This window comes from Capra hircus, chromosome 24, assembly GCF_001704415.2.
Source record: "Capra hircus breed San Clemente chromosome 24, ASM170441v1, whole genome shotgun sequence".
In the NCBI taxonomy this organism is placed as follows: domain Eukaryota; kingdom Metazoa; phylum Chordata; class Mammalia; order Artiodactyla; family Bovidae; genus Capra; species Capra hircus.
The window spans coordinates 60,693,718-60,715,532 of record NC_030831.1 but is presented as its reverse complement, the minus strand read 5'-3'; the positions used below and the strand labels follow the sequence as shown (position 1 = coordinate 60,715,532).

At 43.4% G+C, this 21,815-nt stretch overlaps 1 protein-coding gene across 2 annotated transcripts in view; it reads left to right on the top strand.

Annotated features, from left to right (window-relative positions):
• The window catches only part of PIGN (phosphatidylinositol glycan anchor biosynthesis class N), a 104,025-nt gene that overhangs the window by 61,905 nt on the left and 20,305 nt on the right, over positions 1 to 21,815 (top strand). For both annotated transcript variants that reach the window (XM_018039618.1, XM_005697301.2), the window contains exons 23-29: positions 4,880 to 4,982; positions 6,389 to 6,475; positions 9,357 to 9,412; positions 9,966 to 10,041; positions 11,784 to 11,857; positions 17,156 to 17,198; positions 19,442 to 19,494. In XM_018039618.1, coding sequence (XP_017895107.1) covers positions 4,880 to 4,982; positions 6,389 to 6,475; positions 9,357 to 9,412; positions 9,966 to 10,041; positions 11,784 to 11,857; positions 17,156 to 17,198; positions 19,442 to 19,494 — 492 coding nt within the window. The remainder of the gene's footprint in view (positions 1 to 4,879; positions 4,983 to 6,388; positions 6,476 to 9,356; positions 9,413 to 9,965; positions 10,042 to 11,783; positions 11,858 to 17,155; positions 17,199 to 19,441; positions 19,495 to 21,815) is intronic.

The following is a 21,815-nucleotide window of genomic DNA, read 5'->3' as shown; positions in this document are numbered from 1 at the left end:
GCAGACTCACATCCATCGAGACCATGATGCCATCCAGCCATTTCATCCTCGGTCGTCCCCTTCTCCTCCTGCCCCCAATCCCTCCCAGCATCAGAGTCTTTTCCGATGAGTAAACTCTTCGCATGAGGTGTCCAAAGTACTGGAGTTTCAGCTTTAGCATCATTCCTTCCAAAGAAATCCCAGGGCTGATCTCCTTCATAACGGACTGGTTGGATCTCCTTGCGGTCCAAGGGACTCTCAAGAGTCTTCTTCAAGACCACAGTTCAAACGCATCAGTTCTTCGGTGCTCAGCCTTCTTCACAGTCCAACTCTCACATCCATACATGACCACTGGAAAAACCATAGCCTTGACTAGACGGGCCTTAGTCGGCAAAGTAATGTCTCTGCTTTTGAGTATGCTATCTAGGTTGGTCATAACTTCCCTTCCAAGGAGTAAGCGTCTTTTAATTTCATCGCTGCAGTCACCATCTGCAGTGATTTTGGAGCCTAAAAAAATAAAGTCTGACACTGTTTCCACTGTTTCTCTATCTATTTCCCGTGGAGTGATGGGACAGGATGCCAGGATCTTCGTTTTCTGAATGTTGAGCTTTAAGCCAACTTTTTCACTCTCCTCTTTCACTTTCATCAAGAGGCTTTTTAGTTCCTCTTCACTTTCTGCCATAAGGGTGGTGTCATCTACATATCTGAGGTTATTGCTATTTTCCTGGAAATCTTGATTCCAGCTTGTGTTTCTTCCAGCCCAGCGTTTCTCATGATGTACTCTGCATAGAAGTTAAATAAGCAGGGTGACAATATACAGCCTTGACGTACTCCTTTTCCTATTTGGAACCAGTCTCTTGTTCCATGTCCAGTTCTAACTGTTGCTTCCTGGCCTGTATACAGATTTCTCAAGAGGCAGGTCAGGTGGTCTGGTATTCCCATCTCTTTCAGAATTTTCCACAGTTTATTGTGATCCACACCGTCAAAGGGTTTGGCGTAGTCAATAAAGCAGAAATAGATGTTTTTCTGGAACTCTCTTGCTTTTTCCTTGATCCAGCGGATGTTGGCAATTTGATCTCTGGTTCCTCTGCCTTTTCTGAAACCAGCTTGAACATCAGGAAGTTCACGGTTCACGTATTGCTGAAAGGAAAGAATAATTTCACATATAAGTACAAATATTTTTTAAGATCATGTTTTTTTTTATCCTCAAACTACACCTTGATTCAATTAGTCAGCAGCTGTTTTTCTTCACATTTCTAGTATCCTGAACATTAGACGGACATACAGATAGAATAATTAGAATACCCCAGGTCTGTAACAGTTGTAAAGTTCTGTACAATGTGGACTCTATTTTACAATGTTAGGCAATTATAAAATGCAGCAATTCAGTTCAGTTCAGTCGCTCAGTCGTGTCCGACTCTTTGCAACCCCATGAATCGCAGCACGTCAGGCCTCCCTGTCCATCACCAACTCCCAGAGTTTACTCAAACTCATGTCCATTGAGTCAGTGATGCCATCCAACCATCTCATCCTCTGTCGTCCCCTTCTCCTCCCGCCTTCAATCTTTCCCAGCATCAGGGTCTTTTCAAGTGAGTCAGCCCTTCGCATCAGGCGGCCCAAAGTATTGGGAGTTTTAGCTTCAACATCAGTCCTTCCAATGAACATTCAGGACTGATACCCTTTAGGATGGACTGGTTGGATCTCCTTGCAGTCCAAGGGACTCTCAAGAGTCTTCTCCAACACCACAGTTCAAAAGCATCAACTCTTCGGTGCTCAGCTTTCTTTATAGTCCAACTCTTACATCCATATATGACTACTAGAAAAACCAAAGCTTTGACTAGACAGACCTTTGTTGGCAAAGTAATGTCTCTGCTTTTTAATATGCTGTCTAGGTTGGTCATAACTTTCCTTGCAAGGAGCAAGCGTCTTTTAATTTCATGGCTACAGTGAAATCACCGTCTGCAGTGATTTTGGAGCCCCCCAAAATAAAGTCTGACACTATTTTCACTGTTTCCCCATCTATTTGCCATGAAGTGATGGGACTGGATGCCATGATCTTAGTTTTCTGAATGTTGAGCTTTAAGCCAACTTTTTCACTCTCCTCTTTCACTTTCATGAAGAGGCTTTTTAGTTCCTCTTCACTTTCTGCCATAAGGGTGGTGTCGTCTGTATATCTGAGGTTATTGATATTTCTCCTGGCAATCTTGATTCCAGCTTGTGCTTCCTCCAGCCCAGCATTTCTCATGCTGTACTCTGCAATTAAATTATCATAAGTTTATTGTGAATAATATGATACAAAGAATGGCTAGAGAAGGGGATTGAATTGTGCCATCAGGGACTTAGGTGAAAATTGAACTATATATTCAGGAATGGCTAGGATGCAGGCATTCTAAATCTTTCCTTTTCAATTTTTTTTTAATCGCTGTAAACATCGTACAATCACATTTTGCGAAGTAGAGATAAGGAGGAAAATCATATACTAACCCTCCCCCTCCTCTCGATGTTCTGGCTTATTTCCTCCAGTCTTAGCTCTGTACTTACCTTTTTAATACAGTATTAATAGTCCACGTACTATTTAGTATCTTTATTTTCTACTTACTTTTAGAAGCATTTTCCCAGGTAGTTCACAGGCTTCCGAAGAATCATTTTAATAGATTTTTAATATTAGGTTATATGGCTATTCCTTGATGCTTTTATTATTCCCCTATTTTTGGTCACTTTATTTCTAATTCTTAGTATCATAAGTAATATTTTGAGTGATATATTTTTCATAAGCTTTTTATATGGTTATAATAGATTATTTTCTTTGCTCACTTCTCAGCTGTATTATAAGTGGGCCATAGAATATGAACTTTTTTTTTACTTTTGTCTTAAGAACAGCACCAGTTTATAATATTACCAACAACCTGTGAGGGGACGCACTTCATCATATCTGTCACAGTATTTCTACTTTAATTTGTAAATAAGAATATTGGAGAAGGCAATGGCACCCCACTCCAGTACTCTTGCCTGGAAAATCCCATGGATGGAGGAGCCTGGCAGGCTGCAGTCCATGGGGCCGCTAAGAGTCGGATACGACTGAGCGACTTCACGTTCACTTTTCACTTTCATGCATTGGAGATGGAAATGGCAACCCACTCCAGTACTCTTGCCTGGAAAATCCCATGGACGGAGGAGCCTCGTAGGCTGCAGTCCATGGGGTGGCTAGGAGTCAGACCCGACAGTGATTTCACTTTCCCTTTTCACTTTCCTGCATTGGAGACGGAAATGGCAACCCACTCCAGTGTTGTTGCCTGGAGAATCCCAGGGACGGGGGAGCCTGGTGGGCTGCCGTCTATGGGGTTGCACAGAGTCGGACACGCCTGAAGCGACTCAGCAGCAGCAGCAGCAAGGACATCAAAAGCTGCGTTAGCAGGCCGAAACCGCACAGCAGCAGCAGCAAGGACATCAAAAGCTGCGTTAGCAGGCCGAAACCGCACAGCTCTGCGTGTCCTCTGCGCCTGTTTGACCGGTAGTGTTTTCTCGCGTACGTGCTGTCTGCTCGTAGCCGTGGATGTTCTAAACCTGATATACCGAGTGATTTATATATGCTTTCTCAAAGCTGAATGTTTTCATCTGCCCAGTTTTCAGGGTTTTGTTTTACGATTGGTGGTCAAATTTAAAGGGTTTTGGTTTTCTTGCTTTCCCTTGTTTAGGAAATAGTACCATATGGATTAGAGTTCGGTAGTTGAAAAAGTTGAATGAGAAATACAGGTGGTTGTTTTGTTTCTGTTTGGTTTGCTTAGTTTTGTGTTGTAACTTCCACTCAGTTTAAGTAGCTCATCAACAAGTGCTTCTGAGCTGGACCTGTACGGTGAGAAGACTGGCGCAGGCAGAGACTTTGCAGACCGGTGGGGAAGGCGTTAGTAAGCGTGAGATGTATGAGCGGCTGTGTATCAGATGTATCAGAGCGGTATGATAACTGCCGTCAGGTGTAGAGTATCTGGGGGATTACAGAAATGAAACACGCCTTAAACTAGGGCAGAAAAGGACTAGAAAAAGCATCTGACACTGTGTTATCTCATGAACATCTCTCCTTTGTCCACATTATAATTGCCACATTGTATACCAGCCTCGAGAAGTACTGTACATTATTCAATCAAACTCCCCTGTGAATATTAGCTCGTTTGTTTTTTTTTCCCCGTAAACATATTATAACAAATGTCTTCATATGGGAATCATGGTGCATATGTCTGATTATTTTCTCAGGGTAAACTCCTAGAAGGAACATTATTAGGTTACACTATGTGAATAGCTTTGAGGTTCTTGATGCGTAGCACTAGACTGCCTTACAGGAAGTATTTATTATACTTTTATAATTATTCTTTGATTATACTTTTATCTGGATTATTTTTTTAACATGAGTAAATATTTTAAGTGGCGATGGCATCTATTTTTTAATTTCTATATCAGTTATCAGTAAAGTCAAGCGTATTTTAATGTATTGATAGGCTCTTTTTTTCTTTTGAGAGGTTTGTATTCCTGTATTATACCCATTTTTAAAAAAGATTTGAAATGTTTATCTTGCTGTTCTCTTGATATTAATGATTTTTACCTTTGTCTTATGTTTTCTTGTTTTGTGAACTTCTGTCATTTACCTTATGAATGACTTAAATATCTCTGCTATTTTAAACATGTAATGGTCTCAAGTTTTGATAAATTTCAAAAAAAGATGGTGTTGGAGTTGGTATTTAAATGTAGCTTTCTTTTCCTATTTCTTCCTCTGGAAAACCTAAAAAAATTAAATTTTGTGATAATGTAACTTAGAAGTATTATCAAAATTGTTTTAACTTCCTTTTGTATTCAATTTTTTCTTTTCATTCCCACCCTCTCACTTCCGCCCCCACCCCCAACCCCTTAGGTATGAAGCTCTCTTTCCGTTAGTATTGTCATGTTTGATGTTTGTCTGGATACACATGGAACAAGAAACCCTGCAGCAGTCTGTTGTTTCCTGTAAACAGAAGGTAGCTTGTCAAAACCATTCTTGCATTTGAAAATACTAAGGTGTTCCCTATTCTAACCCCACGAGGAAGCTGCAGTGTTGTTTCCTCAGAAATTCTGCCTGAGGCTGCCGTGGCTGCCCCGTGGCGAGGCTGCACTTCCAGCGCAGGCCGTGGGTCGGGTCCCTGGGTGGGGAGCTAAGATTTCCACGCGCCACACAGCACAGCCAGGACAGAAAATCCTACTTAGAAATGTGTACTACTTCACATGTTAATAATTAAGTTAATAATTAAGTCAAGCAGTTTGTAAGGAAAGTTTCATTTAGAAAAGCATGATTTTATTGTTTTATGAACATATGGGTTGGGCTTTACTTAAAGTTTGTGACTTTCTGATGTAAAAAGCCATTAATATAAGTGAAAGAATAGAGGGCAAAGAATGTTATTTATCTTGTTTCCCTTTGTTTTCACATTTAGTCTTTCTTTCCTTCAATTTATTTTTGTTGGAAGAATATTCATGTTGCCACACATCAGTTTATGAGTCTGATCATGAAGTGAGATATGTGTTCCCAGGGTTATTTTTCTCTTTCTGGTTATTCTAATCCAAAATGCTTATTCTATCACCTTAGTGATTCGGCCTCAGTCGAAATCTTAGACTGTTTATTCAACATAATGTCCTTTGAATTGGCTAAAAGCCAACCAAATATTAAGGGTACCTTTATCATGCTGAGCTGGAGAGTTGATTGATATCCCTTGCCCTTATTTCAAAACTGAAGATAATTATAAGAAACTGATGATAGAATATTTACAGTTTTACTGAGGCCAGATGAAGTGAACGCGGCAGGAAAATGCCTTCACAGTTGAGCCACTGATTCACCTTAACTGGCTCTGCTTGAGTTCGCAAAGAGTGCTTGAGGATTTAGGATAAATAATTTCAGTAAAGAAACTTTATTGAAATATTATTGAGTAATTACTGGTTTTAAACTTTCAGCCTGGAATGTTAAAACAATACATAAAAAGTAATTTTGATTAGATTCAAGTAAATGATCAGACTGTCTTTAGTATTAAATATTCAATGTTTAATAACTAAATATTATTAAATTAAACATGAGGCTCATTGTGTCATGTTTTAAATTCTATATTTTAACTGAGAGATATGTCTTTTTCTAAAGAAGAGGATTAAAGCACCTTCCGAACTTAGTAGGAAGTCACATGGGAGGTGGGAGATAGGGAAAGTCCCCCTTTAAACTAACAGTGTGTTTCACCTTTGGCAGATTTTGCTAAGTGGAATTCAGCTGTAGGAAACGTTTCTTATTTTTTGTGTGTCGATGCAAGCTGTCTTCCTGGCTGCTGTAACTGAGGCGGTGAGCTTGCCCTGGCGGGTGGAGGGAAGCCGCCTGTGACTGTGCGTTCTCTCTCTTCTCATCCCACAGGTCTCCACCATCCAGCTTGCCTGTAACACTGACGTGACCCAGTGTCGAGACCTCTACCTGGATGACATCCGCAGGGCCTTTTTCCTTGTATCCTTTCTGTGGGGTTCTGTCATTAGGCGCTGCAGCCTCCCTTTTGATGGAACAAGAGAGGCGCTGGGGAGCGGGGGTACGGTTTCCACCCGTCGCTTGGTAGTGGACTCAGCCTTGGAGGCTGTTTCACCGCCCTCCCAAACATGGTTTTCTGATACAGATTGCACTTCCAAACACTTACGAAACTGTAGAAGAGCGTAAAGAATGATACAACAGACCAATGTGTTAGGTTTGTGTGTTTTTATGTGTACTTTATACGGTGCTCAGATAACATGTCTCACGAGGTTGCTGGATCACCTTGTGTGACAGCTGTTAGCATTAGAAGTTTGAAAGATGATGTAACGGGATACCGTCTGGCTTTGGAAAGGCGAGCTTGCCGGCTTCAAGGTGTCCATCGGGAGGTATCTCCTTTGCATGGACACAGTGGAGTCTGGACCATCGAGGCCCAGGAGGTCATGCTCCTCTCTCCTCTGCCTCTTGCCTTCACTCTCAATTTGGCTTTCTGTCTTTGCCGACACCTTCCACTCAGCCTGTGCTAATAAGATGTTTCTTCTCCTGAGCCCTGCCTCCTCCTCAGTTATCCTTCATCTGTCCCTTGTGTTTACAGCCTAGCTCCCTGCTGCTACCGTTTCCTCCCCGTTTGTGTGCCATCTCCTCAGCCTAGATGGGTGCCTTTGAACGCTTGTCCTTGCTGTGCTGGCGTCCTCTCCTGGCCTGCACAGCCTCGTGTGTGTGGCCTGCAGACAGGAGAGGGCGCCGCACAGCCTCGTGGTCCGGTTCCACTGGACCGCTCTCACAGTGCTCACCTCAACTGGTTTCTTCACTTTCCTTTGTCCTCCGGAACACGATCCAGGCTCTCTTCTCAGATTCTACGCCACCTCTGCTCTCCTTCAGGAAAACTCGCTCTTCCTTTGCTCCTGAATGATGCATGCTTTTCCTCTGAGCTCTGCCATTAACCTTCTCCTCTAAACGTGCCTGGGTGGCGTCACCCTCTCCTACAGCTCTGGCTGACGCCTCTGAGACCTACCTCTCCAGCCCCGACCTCTGGAGTCACGTGACTGCCGTGCCCGCCGCCTGCGTGCCTGCCAAGTCGCTTCAGTCATGTCCCGCTCCTTGCGACTGCGTGGTCTGTAGCCCACCAGGCTCCTCTGTCCAGGGCACCCTCCAGGCAGGCACACTGGACTGGGCTGCCATGCTGTCTTACTGCCCCAGGAGTGGAACCCACGTCTCTTATGTCTCCAGCACTGGCAGGCGGTTCTTTACCACCAGCTCCGCCACATCCTGCTGGGCACCACCAAACCCACGTCCACACTGGCTGACGCCTGCCCACCCTTCTCCAAGTCAGTCTCTGCCTGACCTCATCTTGTTTAACGGCGCTGCCGCGCTCCCGGCCTCCCAGGCCGTCAAACTTGTTGCCATATTTAACTAGCCCCCGACCGAGCTCCCACGGTGTCTCTCCATTTCCACTCTGACCACACCAGTTCAGACTTTCCTGGTCCCCAACGTATGCACTATTAAAAGAGCTTCAGAACTGAATTTCCTGCCTCTAATTCTTAGTCTCCCTGATCAAATATCTCACTGTTGGTGATATTTCTTGTTTGTATCACTCACTGAAAATGCTTGCTAACTCTTCAATATCTCCACAAGATAAAGCTCAAGGCTTTTTATTAATATTGCACCAATCTGTATTTCTTGCTTCATCTCTCTGTACCCTTCATTAATGTCCTTATTTTCCCATTGTTTACCTTTAATGAATCTTACCTACTTCGACCTATCATCAACATTTTAGTTACCATATGAGCACTTTATACTGTTTTATTTATAATTATATTCTTAGGGCCTGGCTCTGCCTCTGACATACTAGGTGATAAATACTGGTTGGTTAGTTGATTGGTTGAATGCACTGAACCATGAATAGGTTTAAGGCTCAAGTCACCAGCTCAAATACCACTTCTTCAGTGAAATTTGTCGTGATTCATACTTCCTCTTCACTGTTTCTATACCACTTTTGTGTATGTGTCTATAATAATAAAGTAACTAACATTTATCGAGCACTTTCGCTATTTTAAATGCTTTACTAGCAGTAAGTTCTTAGACACTGATAAAACTAATATCTACTTTTTATTACTGCACTATTACAAATATAAGTTGAAGAAATGTCAAAAAGATGTTTAACACTTTATCATCTTCTAATTGAATTCTTTTAAAACATGGCATCTTATTTCTTCCTGAGCCTCCCGAAGAACCTGGCACATTTCGTGCATAGTGGGCCCAGCGAACATATGTGAACTGAAACTGTTTCAGCTGGAAACGTCTATCACTTCTTTCTTTAATCTTTAGCTGCCAACCTCAGATAACACTGGGGCTTCCCTGGTGGCTCAGAGGGTAAAGCGTCTGCCTGGAATGTGGGAGACCCGGGTTCGATCCCTGGGTCAGGAAGATCCCCTGGAGAAGGAAATGGCACCCCACTCCAGTACTCTAGCCTGGAGAATCCCATGGATGGAAGAGCCTGGTAGGCTACAGTCCATGGGGTCACAAAGAGTCGGACACGACTGAGTGAGTTCACTTTCACTTTCAGATAACCCCAATCCAGTGCTTATGTGAGCGGGGAGGAAACAGCAACCTTCCTGAGGTGACGGCGACAAGTGAGAGTGACTCTCAGGCCTTGCTGTCCTTTGTACGTTGCTTGTTCAGCCTGGTTCTCTCCAAATGCATTCATGACGAAATATGGTGGAACACTCATTTTCAGCAATTTACCACCAAATGTACAAGTAGAGAAAGCAAATTACCCTCATGGTAGAATGTATATATCTTCTCTAAATGAAAAGGAACTTTTATGGATTCTGACTTGTTTGGCATTTCCTTTAACTCTATTTAGGTTTTCTTCTTAGTGACAGCCTTTTTTGGAACTGGAAATATAGCTTCTGTTAACAGGTAATTTTAAATAAAAACTATATATCCATATATATATAAAACCAGAAAATATACAAATTAGGGATTTTGTTCTTGCTTTTTATCCTGAAGGATGTGTTTTGGAAATTGGTGCATATTGGCACATACGAGTCATCTCATTCATTTGACTGACTTTGTAATCGTTCTTCTACGACAGTATTCACTCTCTATTTTGGGCTGCGCTGCGTCTCTGTTGCTGCACGCGGGCCTTCTCAGGTTGCGGAGAGTGGGGGCTCCTCCCTGGGAGGTGCGGCTCGTGGGCGCAGGGCTGCTCCCAGGCTCCACTGCGCACATAGTTGCTCTGCCAGCAGTGGGGTCTTTCAGACCAGGGATCAAGCCTGTGTCTCCTGCACTGGCAGGTGGATTCCTCGCCCCTGAGCCACCAGAGAAGCCCCCGTGGTAATTCTGGATACACTGTAGACTTGTGTTGTGGTAAGAATAGCTTTCAGAAAATCAGCTTAAACATCCTTTTCAGAAGAACATTCAAGTTGCAATAATGTGAATTCTAAAGTCCCTTTTCTTGTTGATCCCTCAGCTTTGACCCTTCCTCCGTCTACTGCTTCCTGACCGTGTTCAGTCCTTTCAAGATGGGAGCCCTGATAATGTGGAAGGTTGGTTTTCTCTTTTCTTAAGATGCTGATTAGTTAAGACTATGAACTCATTGTCCCATGAAATCTTGTGACATGTGACATTAAGATTATGAAGTGGCAGAGTTAAGTAGCTGGAAAGTAGATGCCTTCTCAGACACTGCTGAATGGGAGTGGGGGACACTAGCCTTTGCTCCAAAATAGAGTTAATCTTCTTGGTTTAGTCTTAAGCCCATTTAACTTCAAAAAAGTAGAGAATCTCTGTTAGTCCCAGGAAGTCCTATCAAAGGTGATTAAAGCCTGGGAAGTGAAGGGTGGATCAAAACTGCCTTGCTCCTCAAGATCAAAGGCTCCCCGCAGCCGTGTTCCCCACCCACGAGACTGCCAACACGTTATCATCTTTTGTCATAATCCTGTACCTAGAATTGATTTATTCATTCAATGAATATGACATTGAAGGCTTATCAGCACCAGCTGGGTCTTGAGGATTCTAAGATAATGACAAATTATCAGCTTTCCAGGGGTTCGGACTCGCCAGTGGAATGTGATTCACTTTCTTCCCCTTTCTCTCTAGGATCATTAAGCTGTCTCATTCCCTCCACCGTAGTGCCTGGCACGTTCTATGCACTTAGTATGCACTTGTTTAAGTACAGGAACTGACATCTGCCTAACATCTGGCTGCTGCTTGTTCAGGCCGCACAAGTAGTAATCGTTGGAGGCTTGTGCGCCTCGATGGGCTGGCGCCCTGTTTTGCTACCGCACAAATGCGAAAGGGGTTTTAAGAAATGTTAAAACGATGTTCGTTTTCTCACATCGCATTCTCTGTTATTTTGAAATGTGTATTGATAGTTTCTGTAGTCTTTATGTACATTTTTCTTGATGGTGGTAGTTCTTTTCTCAGTATGTTAAAGATCATGAGCCTTTAATTAAAAACAAGAAAAAAAGAAAGAAAAACTAAAGTTCACATTAAATGCTCGATCTGTAATCTCCAGCGTAATCCAGTAAGCTTTACTGACGAAATGTAGTTGGTCATTTTTCTTGACTGCTGTCGCTGTAGGTGAAAGTCCTCTTGGAGCTCTGCCTCACTCATGCAGCCTTCACTTGGACAGGAATCTTGTGTAGTCGTGAACGTCATCTCTTTTCCATATCTCTGCCTCCTCTCTTTGTTTAAGCATCGTGTGTGTGTATTTTTAACTGGTCATTGGAAAACAGTATCTCAGAATATTAATGGTGTTATTTCTGGCTTATAGATTTTTTTCAACAAATAAAATTTTATTATACCTTTCTCCATTTTTTTCTTACAGAGCATGAATTTTATAATCAGGAATAAATTAGTATTGAAATAAAACCACAGAAAGCAATGGTTAGGCAGCTAAATCATGTTAACAGAGTTGTAGTGACAAATAACCAGATGAGTTCAAGGATCTGTGAGTCAGGTCTTCAGGCTTCATAATTAATTTGATTTGGGCCTTGTGTGCTTCTCACACCCTCTTGGGATCATTTGAACATGGTCATTAATTATTACAACGAGTTCAGGAGAACGAAACTTGGGAGCAGGCTCCATCTGAAGTCTGTGTCACTCTCTTCTCACTTCCGGTGCTGTTGATGTGGACTCCTGAATCCCTCTGGTCACTATTCCGTGTGTCACTGGTATCGTGACTTTATTTCAGCATTTGCTTTCCACTAATACAGATAAATTTTGAGAAGTTGAAATATTTCTTCAAATGCTGCAGGCACCCACGGCATCATCTGTTTTTCTTTCACAGATTTTAATCCCCTTTGTTCTTGTGATGTGTGCTTTTGAAGCTGTGCAGTTAACTACTCAGTTATCTTCAAAAAGGTAAGATAAATGCTTTCAATTTGTTCATTTTTAGGAAACGAAAGTAAACATTTGATGGTATTTTCTGTGACTGCTGTTAAGATACTGTAACATAGATTGTTTATGATAAAAATGAGGGAAAAAATGTTCCGCCCTTTTAGCCAGAATTTTGTAGTCATTAGAGGAAATAGTTGATTAGAGCCTATAACATAAAAATATGCTTTTTCAACTATTAAATATTATTAGAAAGCTGTCCCAGCTAGAGAGTAACCTCGTCTAGAAAACTGTAAAATGTAAATATCGAATTCTTGTAGTTAGTAACTTGCTCACTGTAGATATAGCTGTGCCTATGACTCCAGGTGACCCCACCCTGTTTTCCTTTGGGTTCTCTCATAAATGTGTATTAGATGCATGTGTTATCACATTATGTCATTTTATATGGGTTGAAATTAGCTTCTAGATGTCCCTAATTTGTGTGGTTTCTCAGTGTTGATTACTACACTTTTGACAAATGGAATAGGAAGTATTGTTTCTGAGTTTCTAGGAATATGTGGAACAGTCAATGTGTTAAGTAATCAAAGACTGGAAGAGAAGCTGTCAACCCAACTGTTTGCTCTTTTGAAACAATCAAATTGTTTCATCTGCACAGGACTGATCAGCCTTTCTGAAAGACACGAGATAAATATGTAGTTTCCTAGCAGTTTTATTATTCTTTAATCAAACTGGAATGTTCAATACTGAAAGAAATAATGAATATTAGAATAAATTTGCATGTTCTTCTTGATAATTTAGGCTAGAACTGAGTATAGCATATTATTATGTGTTTGCCATAATAATTTTTTTAAAAAGGTTTTCTTCCATGGTTTAAAAATAGTAGAAATCTTATTTCTAGTCTAATTTAGTATATTTTTGCAGGATTTTTACTTGAATTTAACATTAAAAGCACTTATACCTTGTCAATACCACATAGAAAATAGTGACTTATATGCAGTTAAAGAAAAAAAAACTAGTAAAGTGACAGACGTGCTTTCCTGCATCTCTGTTAGTGAGCGCAGAGTTTAAGAAGGGCTTCATTAGAGTCTGAATGAGAAGAGCTTGTGGAGAAGGAAATGGCAACCACTCCAGTACTCGTGCCTGGAAAATCCCATGGACAGGAGTCTGGTAGGCTACAGGCCATGGGGTGGGAAAGAGTCAGACACAACTGAGGGACTTCACTTTCACTTTCTTTCAAGAAGTGCTCGGCACATGTGGGACAAGAAATAGAAGACTCATCAAAATGTGTGTGCGTGTGTGCGTGTGTGCGTGTGTGTGTGTGTGTGTGTGTGTGTAGTAATTTTAACTTGAGACTCAGTTCAGTTCAGTTCAGTCACTCAATCCTGTCTGACTCTTTGCAACCCCATGAACTGCAGCACGCCAGGCCTCCCTGTCCATCACCAACTCCTGGAATTTACCCAGACTCATGTCTGTTGAGTCAGTGATGCCATCCGACCATCTCATCCTCTGTCATCCCTTTCTCCTCCCGCCTTCAATCTTTCCCAGCATCAGGGTCTTTTCAAATGAGTCAGCTCTTCGAATCAGGTGACAAAGTACTGGAGTTTCAGCTTTAGCATCAGTCCTTCCAATGAACACCCAGGATTGATCTCCTTTAGGATGGACTAGTGGACCTCCTTGCAGTCCAAGGGACTCTCAAGAGTCTTTTCCAACACCACAGTTCAAAAGCATCAATTTTTCAGTGCTCAGCTTTCTTTATAGTCCAACTCTCACATGCATACATGACTATTGGAAAAACCATAGCCTTGACTAGATGGACCTTTGTTGACAAAGTAACGTCTCTACTTTTGAATATGCTTGGTAGGTTGGTCAAAACTTTCAATCCAAGGAGTAAGCATCTTAATTTCATGGCTGCAATCACCATTTGCAGTGATTTTGGAGCCCAAAAAAATAAAGTCTGACACTGTTTCCACTGTTTCCCCATCTATTTCCCATGAAGTGATGGGACCAGATGCCATGATCTTAGTTTTCTGAATGTTGAGTTTTAAGCCAACTTTTTCACACTCCTCTTTCACTTTCATCAAGAGGCTCTTTAGTTCTTCTTCCCTTTCCGCCATAAGGGTGGTGTCATCTGCATATCTGAGGTTATTGATATTTCTCCTGGCAATCTTGATTCCAGCTTGCGTTTCTCATGATGTACTCTGCATATAAGTTAAATAAGCAGGGTGACCATATACAGCCTTGACGTACTCCTTTTCCTATTTGGAACCATGTTGTTCCATGTCCAGTTCTAACTGTTGCTTCCTGACCTGCATACAGGTTTCTCAAGAGGCAGGTCAGCTGGTCTGGTATTCCCATCTCTTTCAGAATTTTCCATAGTTTATTGTGATCCACAGAGTCAGAGGCTTTGGCATAGTCAATAAAGCAGAAGTAAATGTTTTTCTGGAACTCTCTTGCTTTTTCCATGATCCAGAGGATGTTGGCAATTTGATCTCTGGTTCCTCTGCCTTTTCTAAAGCCAGCTTGAACATCTGGAAGTTCACGGTTCACGTATTGCTGAAACCTGGCTTGGAGAATTGTGTGCATTACTCTACTAGCGTGTGAGATGAGTGCAATTGTGCGGTGGTTTGAGCATTCTTTGGCATTGCCTTTCTTTGGGATTGGAATGAAAACTGACCTTTCCAATCCTGTGGCCACTGCTGAGTTTTCCCAATTTGCTGACATTTTGAGTGCAGCACTTTCACAGCATCATCTTTCAGGATTTGAAATAGCTCAGCTGGAATTCCATCACCTCCACTAGCTTTGTTCATAGTGATTCTTTTGAAGGCCCACTTGACTTCACATTCCAGGATGTCTGGCTCTAGGTGAGTAATCACACCATCATGATCATCTGGGTCGTGAAGATCTTTTTTGTACAGTTCTTCTGTGTATTGTTGCCACCTCTTCTTAATATCTTCTGCTTCTGTTAGGCCCATACCATTTCTATCCTTTATTGAGCCCATCTTTGCATGAAATGTTCCCTTGGTATCTCTAATTTTCATGAAGAGATCTCTAGTCTTTCCCATTCTATTGTTTTCCTCTTTATTTGCATTTATCACTGAGGAAGGCTTTCTTATCTCTTCTTGCTATTCTTTAGAACTCTGCATTCAGATGCTTATATCTTTCCTTTTCTCCTTTGCTTTTTGCTTCTCTTCTTTTCACGGCTATTTGTAAGGCTTCCCCAGACAGCCATTCTGCTTTTTTACTTGTCTTTTTTTTTGGTAGATGGTCTTGCTCCGTTTCCTGTACAATGTCATGAACCTCCGTCCATAATTCTTTAGGCAGTCTGTCTATCAGATCTAGTCCCTTAAATCTGTTTAGTACAGCGGAAAACTGAACACACAGGTTTAGGATTTAAGTATTTAATACAAGCAAATACAGAGGGAGAGAACTGAGGCAAAGAAGGCAAAGTGCGACCTTATAAGTGTCTTCTCTTTTGACCTTAGACCTTTATAAGTCACTGACATCTCCCCGTAATATTATACTGACCCACTCAAACTTAATTTGCGTCAATTGAACTCAGCAAGTCCCTTTCCTCCTGGTGACCTCTAGCTGCTCCCCGTTTTTTTGTCTAACCCGTTGCAGAAGCTCTAGTCCGCCCGTCCCTCACTGCCGTTTGCAGTTGCCTAATGTCACCGGTGTCACCGTCCTGTCCACGTTTCAATCACCGCCAGAGCCCACTGTTATCATTCGTCTTCAGTGGTCCCTTAGCTGACCTCGCTTAGCTGACTCCTGTCCTCCGAGAATTATTATCTACGCAACAGACAGTGCAGCCTGTAGATCTTCCAGGGGCTTCTTGTCCCAGCGAGGACCAGTTCTGCAGCCCTGACTGTGGCCCAGGCGACCCTGTGGTCTGCCCTGCACCTCTCGTCCTTGTTTCCTGCAACCCCCTGCGCGCACTCTGCTTCCAGCGGCGCGCTCACTCTTCCTCGGGCACCATGCCCGGTGCCGCGGCAGGCCCTTTGTAGGTCCACGCCCGGTTCTGCCTGCAGTGCTCCCGCTCCTTTGGTTTCATGGTCGGCTCCGCTCGTCCGGGTCTCCGCTTAAATGTCTCCTCCTCACAGATATTCGCCCAGTCAGTCTACTTTTCTTCCTAACAGTTAACACCACCGGACCTTGTATTGTTATTGCAAACATTCTATTTATTGTCTCCCTGAGTTAGATGGTAAGCTCTGGTCACCTGATGTATAACCAGCAGTAAGCACCGTGACTGGCATGCTGTAGCAACTGAAAACTTCTCTGCTAAATTAGTGGTAGAAGTTACTAGCATAAGAGAAAATTGGAAATGGCTACTACTGCACATTGTAACATTTCTTTTAGACACAAGGCTGACTTAAGGTCTTCAACCTTCCCATTCCCTCGAGCACTAAAAAAATGTGGCCCAGGAAAAATTAAACTTGCTAGAAAGAACACCAGATAACACTGTAAAAAGCTAAAACCGCCCAGAGTAAACTCTGTAACGCAAGGATCATAAGGGCTCCTTATAAAGATGGAAAGACTGTGTGTGTTGCCAGCATCGGTGGCAGTGTCCGGGTTGTGAAATTGTCCCGGAGCTTTGAAGGACTCACCAGTAGGGAAACCAGGCAGAGAGTGCATCAGCTTAGTTCAGTTCAGTTGCTCAGTCGTGTCCGACTTTGCAGCCCCATGAACCACAGCAGGCCAGGCCTCCCTGTCCATCACCAACTCCCGGAGTCCACCCACCCTATGTCCATTGAGTCGGTGATGCCATCCAACCATCTCATCCTCTGTCGTCCCCTTCTACTCCCACCCTCAATCTTTCTCAGCATCAGGGCCTTTTCAGATGAGTCAGCCATTCTTATCAGGTGGCCAAAGTACTGGAATTTCAGCTTCAGCATCAGTCCTTGCAATGAATATTCAGGACTGATCTCCTTTAGGATGGACTGGTTGGATCTCCTTGCAGTCCAAGGGACTCTCAAGAGTGTTGGAGAAGAAGAGGGTACATGGGCTCCCTCTATATCATTTCTGCAGTTACATGTATATCTGTAATAATCTAAAATAAAAAGCTTAATTAAAAAAGCATAATTCATGTCCCTTTCATATACTTAAAATAAATATTCAAAATGTTAAGTAGCATTTTTGAAGTCCAGCCCATCACTGTGGGACAGGAGTCCATGGTAATGTGAATCAAGAGCTTTTGTCAAATGTATTTTCAGAAGCAGAAGTACTAAGACCAGAATGTTAGGTCATTTGATTATTCTAATTTTGATTTTAATATGCTTTTAGAATGTACCCGCTGTGTTACATGTCTATTTATTTATTTTTTTCCAGTCTTTTCCTCATGGTTATCAACATATCAGACATCATGGCTTTGGTAAGAGATTACTGGATATTCAATATAAATAAGATTGAGAAGCTAAACAACAAGTTAATTTAATCAAATGAAATATGAGTGCATTTCTGTATATGAACTCTTTAGATACTGAGTTATAAGTGCTGGCATAAGCTACACATAAATTACTTTCTTCTTTTTTTATTTTGACTTTCAATGCAGTAAAAATGCTCTTCTTAGGGTGTCAAAAATCCTCTAACTTGATTTATTAGAACCTGTATTTTATACATAGTCTTCTGTGGTGCATTGTATTAACTTCCATAGGAAGATAACATAAAGAGCTATCTTTAGATTCAGGTGATACATCATTTTCCTACTTGAAATGTTGATTTTTAACGTTTTAGTCAGATTGAAAAAGAAAGGAAAAAAGAGTGGGGAGAAGGAAGGGAAATAGGAAAAAGGAAATAGGATAATGTTATCAAGACCACAGCTCCAATAATGATTTCTAGAGAGGGACAGGTAGCTGGGCCTCTTATATGTAGTGTATGAACAGAGAGACCCTGTTTTACACCTGCAAGTTCAGGAGGTTCCCCTCACTACCCTCAGGTTTGATCATTCACTGAATGAACTCAGAGCATTCATTGAAGACTTAGTATTCACAAGTGTGACTTGTTACAGGGACAAGCGTTAGTCACTCAGTCGTGTCTGACTTTTTGCAACCCCATGGACTGTAGCCCACCAGGCTTCTCTGTCCATGGGAATTCTTCAGGCAAGAGTACTGGAGTGGGTAGTCATTCCCTTCTCCAGGGGATCTTCCCGACCCGGGGATAGAACCTGGGTCTTCTGCGCTGCAGGCAGATTCTTTACTGTCTGAGCCAGCAGGGAAGGCTGGTAGAGCGGAAGGAGCAGCTGCAGATGAGCGCGGGGAAGGTGTGCTGAGGGCAGAGTCCAGCAGGGCCCCGTGGTGGAGCACTGGCCGCCCGCCCCGGGGAGCACGGACAGCCGGGCTCCCCCGCGTCGACAGCAACAGCGCTCGGCAGAGCCGCGACGGCGACTTTTTACTGGGGCTCAGTCGCCTTCCCACGGCTGTCTCTAATCTCCAGCCCTTTAGGAGGTGGAACTGATAACCCAGAGCCCTGAACATAATTGACAGGATTAGACGGTCCGGTGGCTGAGGTCCCCGAGGCAAAGGCTCCTGTCAGGCAGGACCTGCTAACGCCCGTGGTAGCTGATGGCCAAGGCCGGCCCTTTCTTTAGAGAAGAGTCCCTCCTCACTAGTCACCTTCCTGTGCTGGAGGTGACGAGGCTGCTAGGACAGCTTCCCAATCAGAGCCCTAGTCACTTGGTTCAGAGGAGAGCAATTTTATGCTGTATTGAACTGGATGTCTTCCTGATGGGGACCACAGATAACGTCAGGACAAACGGGCTTTCAGGTGTGCTCACAGAGCGGCAGAAAGGCAAAGACATGTTAACAGAAGGGAATTTAAATGCTCTGGTTAACTTTGTGTGAAGAATCAGACTGCTGAGTTTAGCGTGGAGAGCCGCGTGCGGGCCAGCCGCTGCTCGTGCCGGCGCCGAGCCTCCCCCCGCCCTTGTTTCCTGGGCTCCGCCTGGCCGTGGGCTCCGATGCTCATGCAGTTGCCCCCTCTGTCAGACCAGCTCCTCCTTGGGCCTCCCCAGAGTCCAGCAGGGCCCCGTGGGGGAGCACTGGCCACCCTTCACCTCTTACTCGTCGCTTAGACACGTAGAGTTCCTGTTGGGACAGCCTTCCCTTGCACCCTAGGTGGGGTCTGTGCCCTTCCTCTGAGCTCCCGTCCTCACCTGTACTTCCAGTGGCAACACTCATCTCACACACACACACACCCAGCACACACGCCCGATCATTTGACTGAATCAGCACTAGATTATAAAGCTCCTGAAAGAGTTTGTCTTCAGGATAAACTTGTTGGGAAACGTCTGTTGATGATTAGACAATATGGCTTCTGTTCACTGCGATCCTTGGTATCATTTAGTCATTTTATTACCGTTGGCTGGGTTTTCTTTCTGGTTATTCACAGATGTCACTTTTGTGTTCATGTGATTAAATGGAGATGCTGTTTCTGGCTTTTAGGCTATTGCTCATTTTAGTCCAAGCAAAAATGTCAATAAAAGGCGAATTCTTATTGATTCCAGTCAGATAGCAGTTCTGAGGGAAACCTGAAAGACACAATTCTAAAGCGACGTTTTTAGCCTGGCTCTGTATAGCCTTTGTTTTTAATGGGGCCCTATCTGGTTTTGTTTTACAGCATTTTTTCTTCTTGATCAAAGATTATGGCAGCTGGCTTGATATTGGAACAAGGTATAGTATACATTCACTGTGTATAGTATGGAATATCTATATATGGTGTGGAATTCTTAAGACTGTAGTTAAAGAAGAAGTAACTTGTATCTCAGTCTCAATCAAGAAGTAACTTGATTTTTGAAGCAGACAAGCATGGCAGGCAGCAGTGACTGTAGAGGTGAGACCGTCCCTCCAGTTCTTACCAGATGTTCTCCTGGGATCCTGTGAAGGCAGGCGGGGTCTGAGAGCAACGCAGGGCAGCAGGCAGGTGCGAGGAAAGCTGCTTGAACCTGGGCTCTCAGGGGGCTCACTCTGGGGTCTGCATTCTCCTCGTCTCAGTCTGTCTGGACAACAGTGAAGCTCTTCAGGTTGCAGTGTGAATTTTCTACTGCAGTTTACGTTTCAGGTGGTCATCATACGCCTCCTGGAATCTTCTGTGTGGGGACATTTGAACACAGGATCCCTGTAGCATCGTTACTTGAAGTATAATCTAAACAAAGTCAGTCTCCTTCTTATTGTGATTTGAACATCAAGGATGGCCACAGTCTGTTAAATTTCTTTTCTTTGAGGGGAAGAAAGTGAGGTTGATTGTTTTGCCAGTCTGTTTTCAAATGCAGTCAGAGACAGAATACGTTTCTGTAGGCGAATTGTATTTCTTTAGTCAGTACTTATTCAGCCAGGAATCGTGTGGCCTGGACGAGCCCCCGGCTCCCGTCCTCCCCTCGGTCCCTCCCTCTGAGGCGCTCGGGCGTGTCCGCCCTGGTGTCTAGGGACGGTCTGCCTCCCTCCGCTGTCAGCCGCTGGGAGTCTCTCCCTCCCGGCGTGCTCGGCATATAGAGGGTGCGCCGTAGGCCGTTCGTTTGGCCTCATGAGTCTCTTAAACCTGCAGCTTTGGGAAGTCTGAATGTGTCCTCCTCACCACCCTCTGACCCCAGACTGGCCAGGCAGGTAGTGGTCAGAGCAGGGGCTTTAAACCAGACCTCCTGGGGTTGATCTGTTTCTCCCACTCTTCAGCTGTGAGCCTGTCAGCAACTGCCTTGACGCATCTAATCTTCCTGTCTCTTGTAGTCGCTTTGAATGAATTAACCCATGTAAAGCATTTAGCACAGTGCCTGGCATCAAGTAGGTACGATAAGTGGAAACTACTATTATTGATATCACTCTGCGGTTCTGTTTCTTTATCTTTCAGAGTGTTTTTTGTGTTTGACATAACTCTCCTTACTCTCTTCATGATTTAAGTTTAGATACAGATCAGAATTTTGTTTGGAAAAGATCCTGACAAAAGGTAACATTTTTACTTGTGAGACTTTATATATTATTTTTAATTGTAGCCAGATATACATAATATTGGAGAAGAAAATGGCAGCCCTTTCCATTATTCTTGCCTGGGAAATCCCATGGATGGAGGAGCCTGGTGGGCTACAGCCCGTGGGGTCACAAAGAGTTGGACACAACTCAGCGACAACACGCACATGCGTAATATAAAGTTTACCATCTTAACGTTTGTTAAGTGTAGATGCCAGTAGCACCAGGTACATTCACGCTGTTATCCAGCTATCATTAACGTCCACCTCCATAACTGTTTCCTCTTGCAAACAACTCACTTCTCCACTTCCACCAGCCCCAGCAACCACCCCCCTTTTTTTTGGTTGGAGGGACCTATACTGGCTTCGGCCCTTAGGAAGTGCCAGAGAATGAAGAGGAGCTACTTCTCACGTGAAGACGGCCATCGTTAACTTCTTCACAGCATCATGAATTTATGTCACACAAACTAAAGATCTGGGTTTCTCTGATTAGCTTGAGGTTTATCTTTACATGGCAGGTTTTTTTCTTCAAAGTACACATTTCACTGTTGTTATCAGTAATAACAAGCATAAAACACAAAGCATTTTTAAATATCCGTGGTCTCAGTTCAATCAGGCGGCACCAGGCAATTTGCTGGGGATGAGAAGCACGTTCTGGAGCTCTTGAGGAGCCTAAGGGTGGAGGAACCAGGTGAGAGCAGAGCTGTGGGATCCAAAGAACATTCAGGAAAGAGGGTCACCGAGATGCTACAGAGAGCGCGAGTAGGGAAAGACGTGAAGACATGCGTTGGGCTGAACAGCAGTCATCAATGAGCTTGGCCAGGGACTGTTCAGGGCTAAGATTTAATACTTGATATCTGCACTGAATCAAATTCATTGATGTCTGGGTGTGGACTACAAGCCAGAGGTAATCATTTTTCTCCCCTCTACCAACTCTTCAATAAAATAGCAAACCCAGCCAAAGTGAAAGAGAATAGAGAAACGGTCATCAGCAAATGCAAGTTCAACAGATTTCTGGAAGATGGATAATCCGAG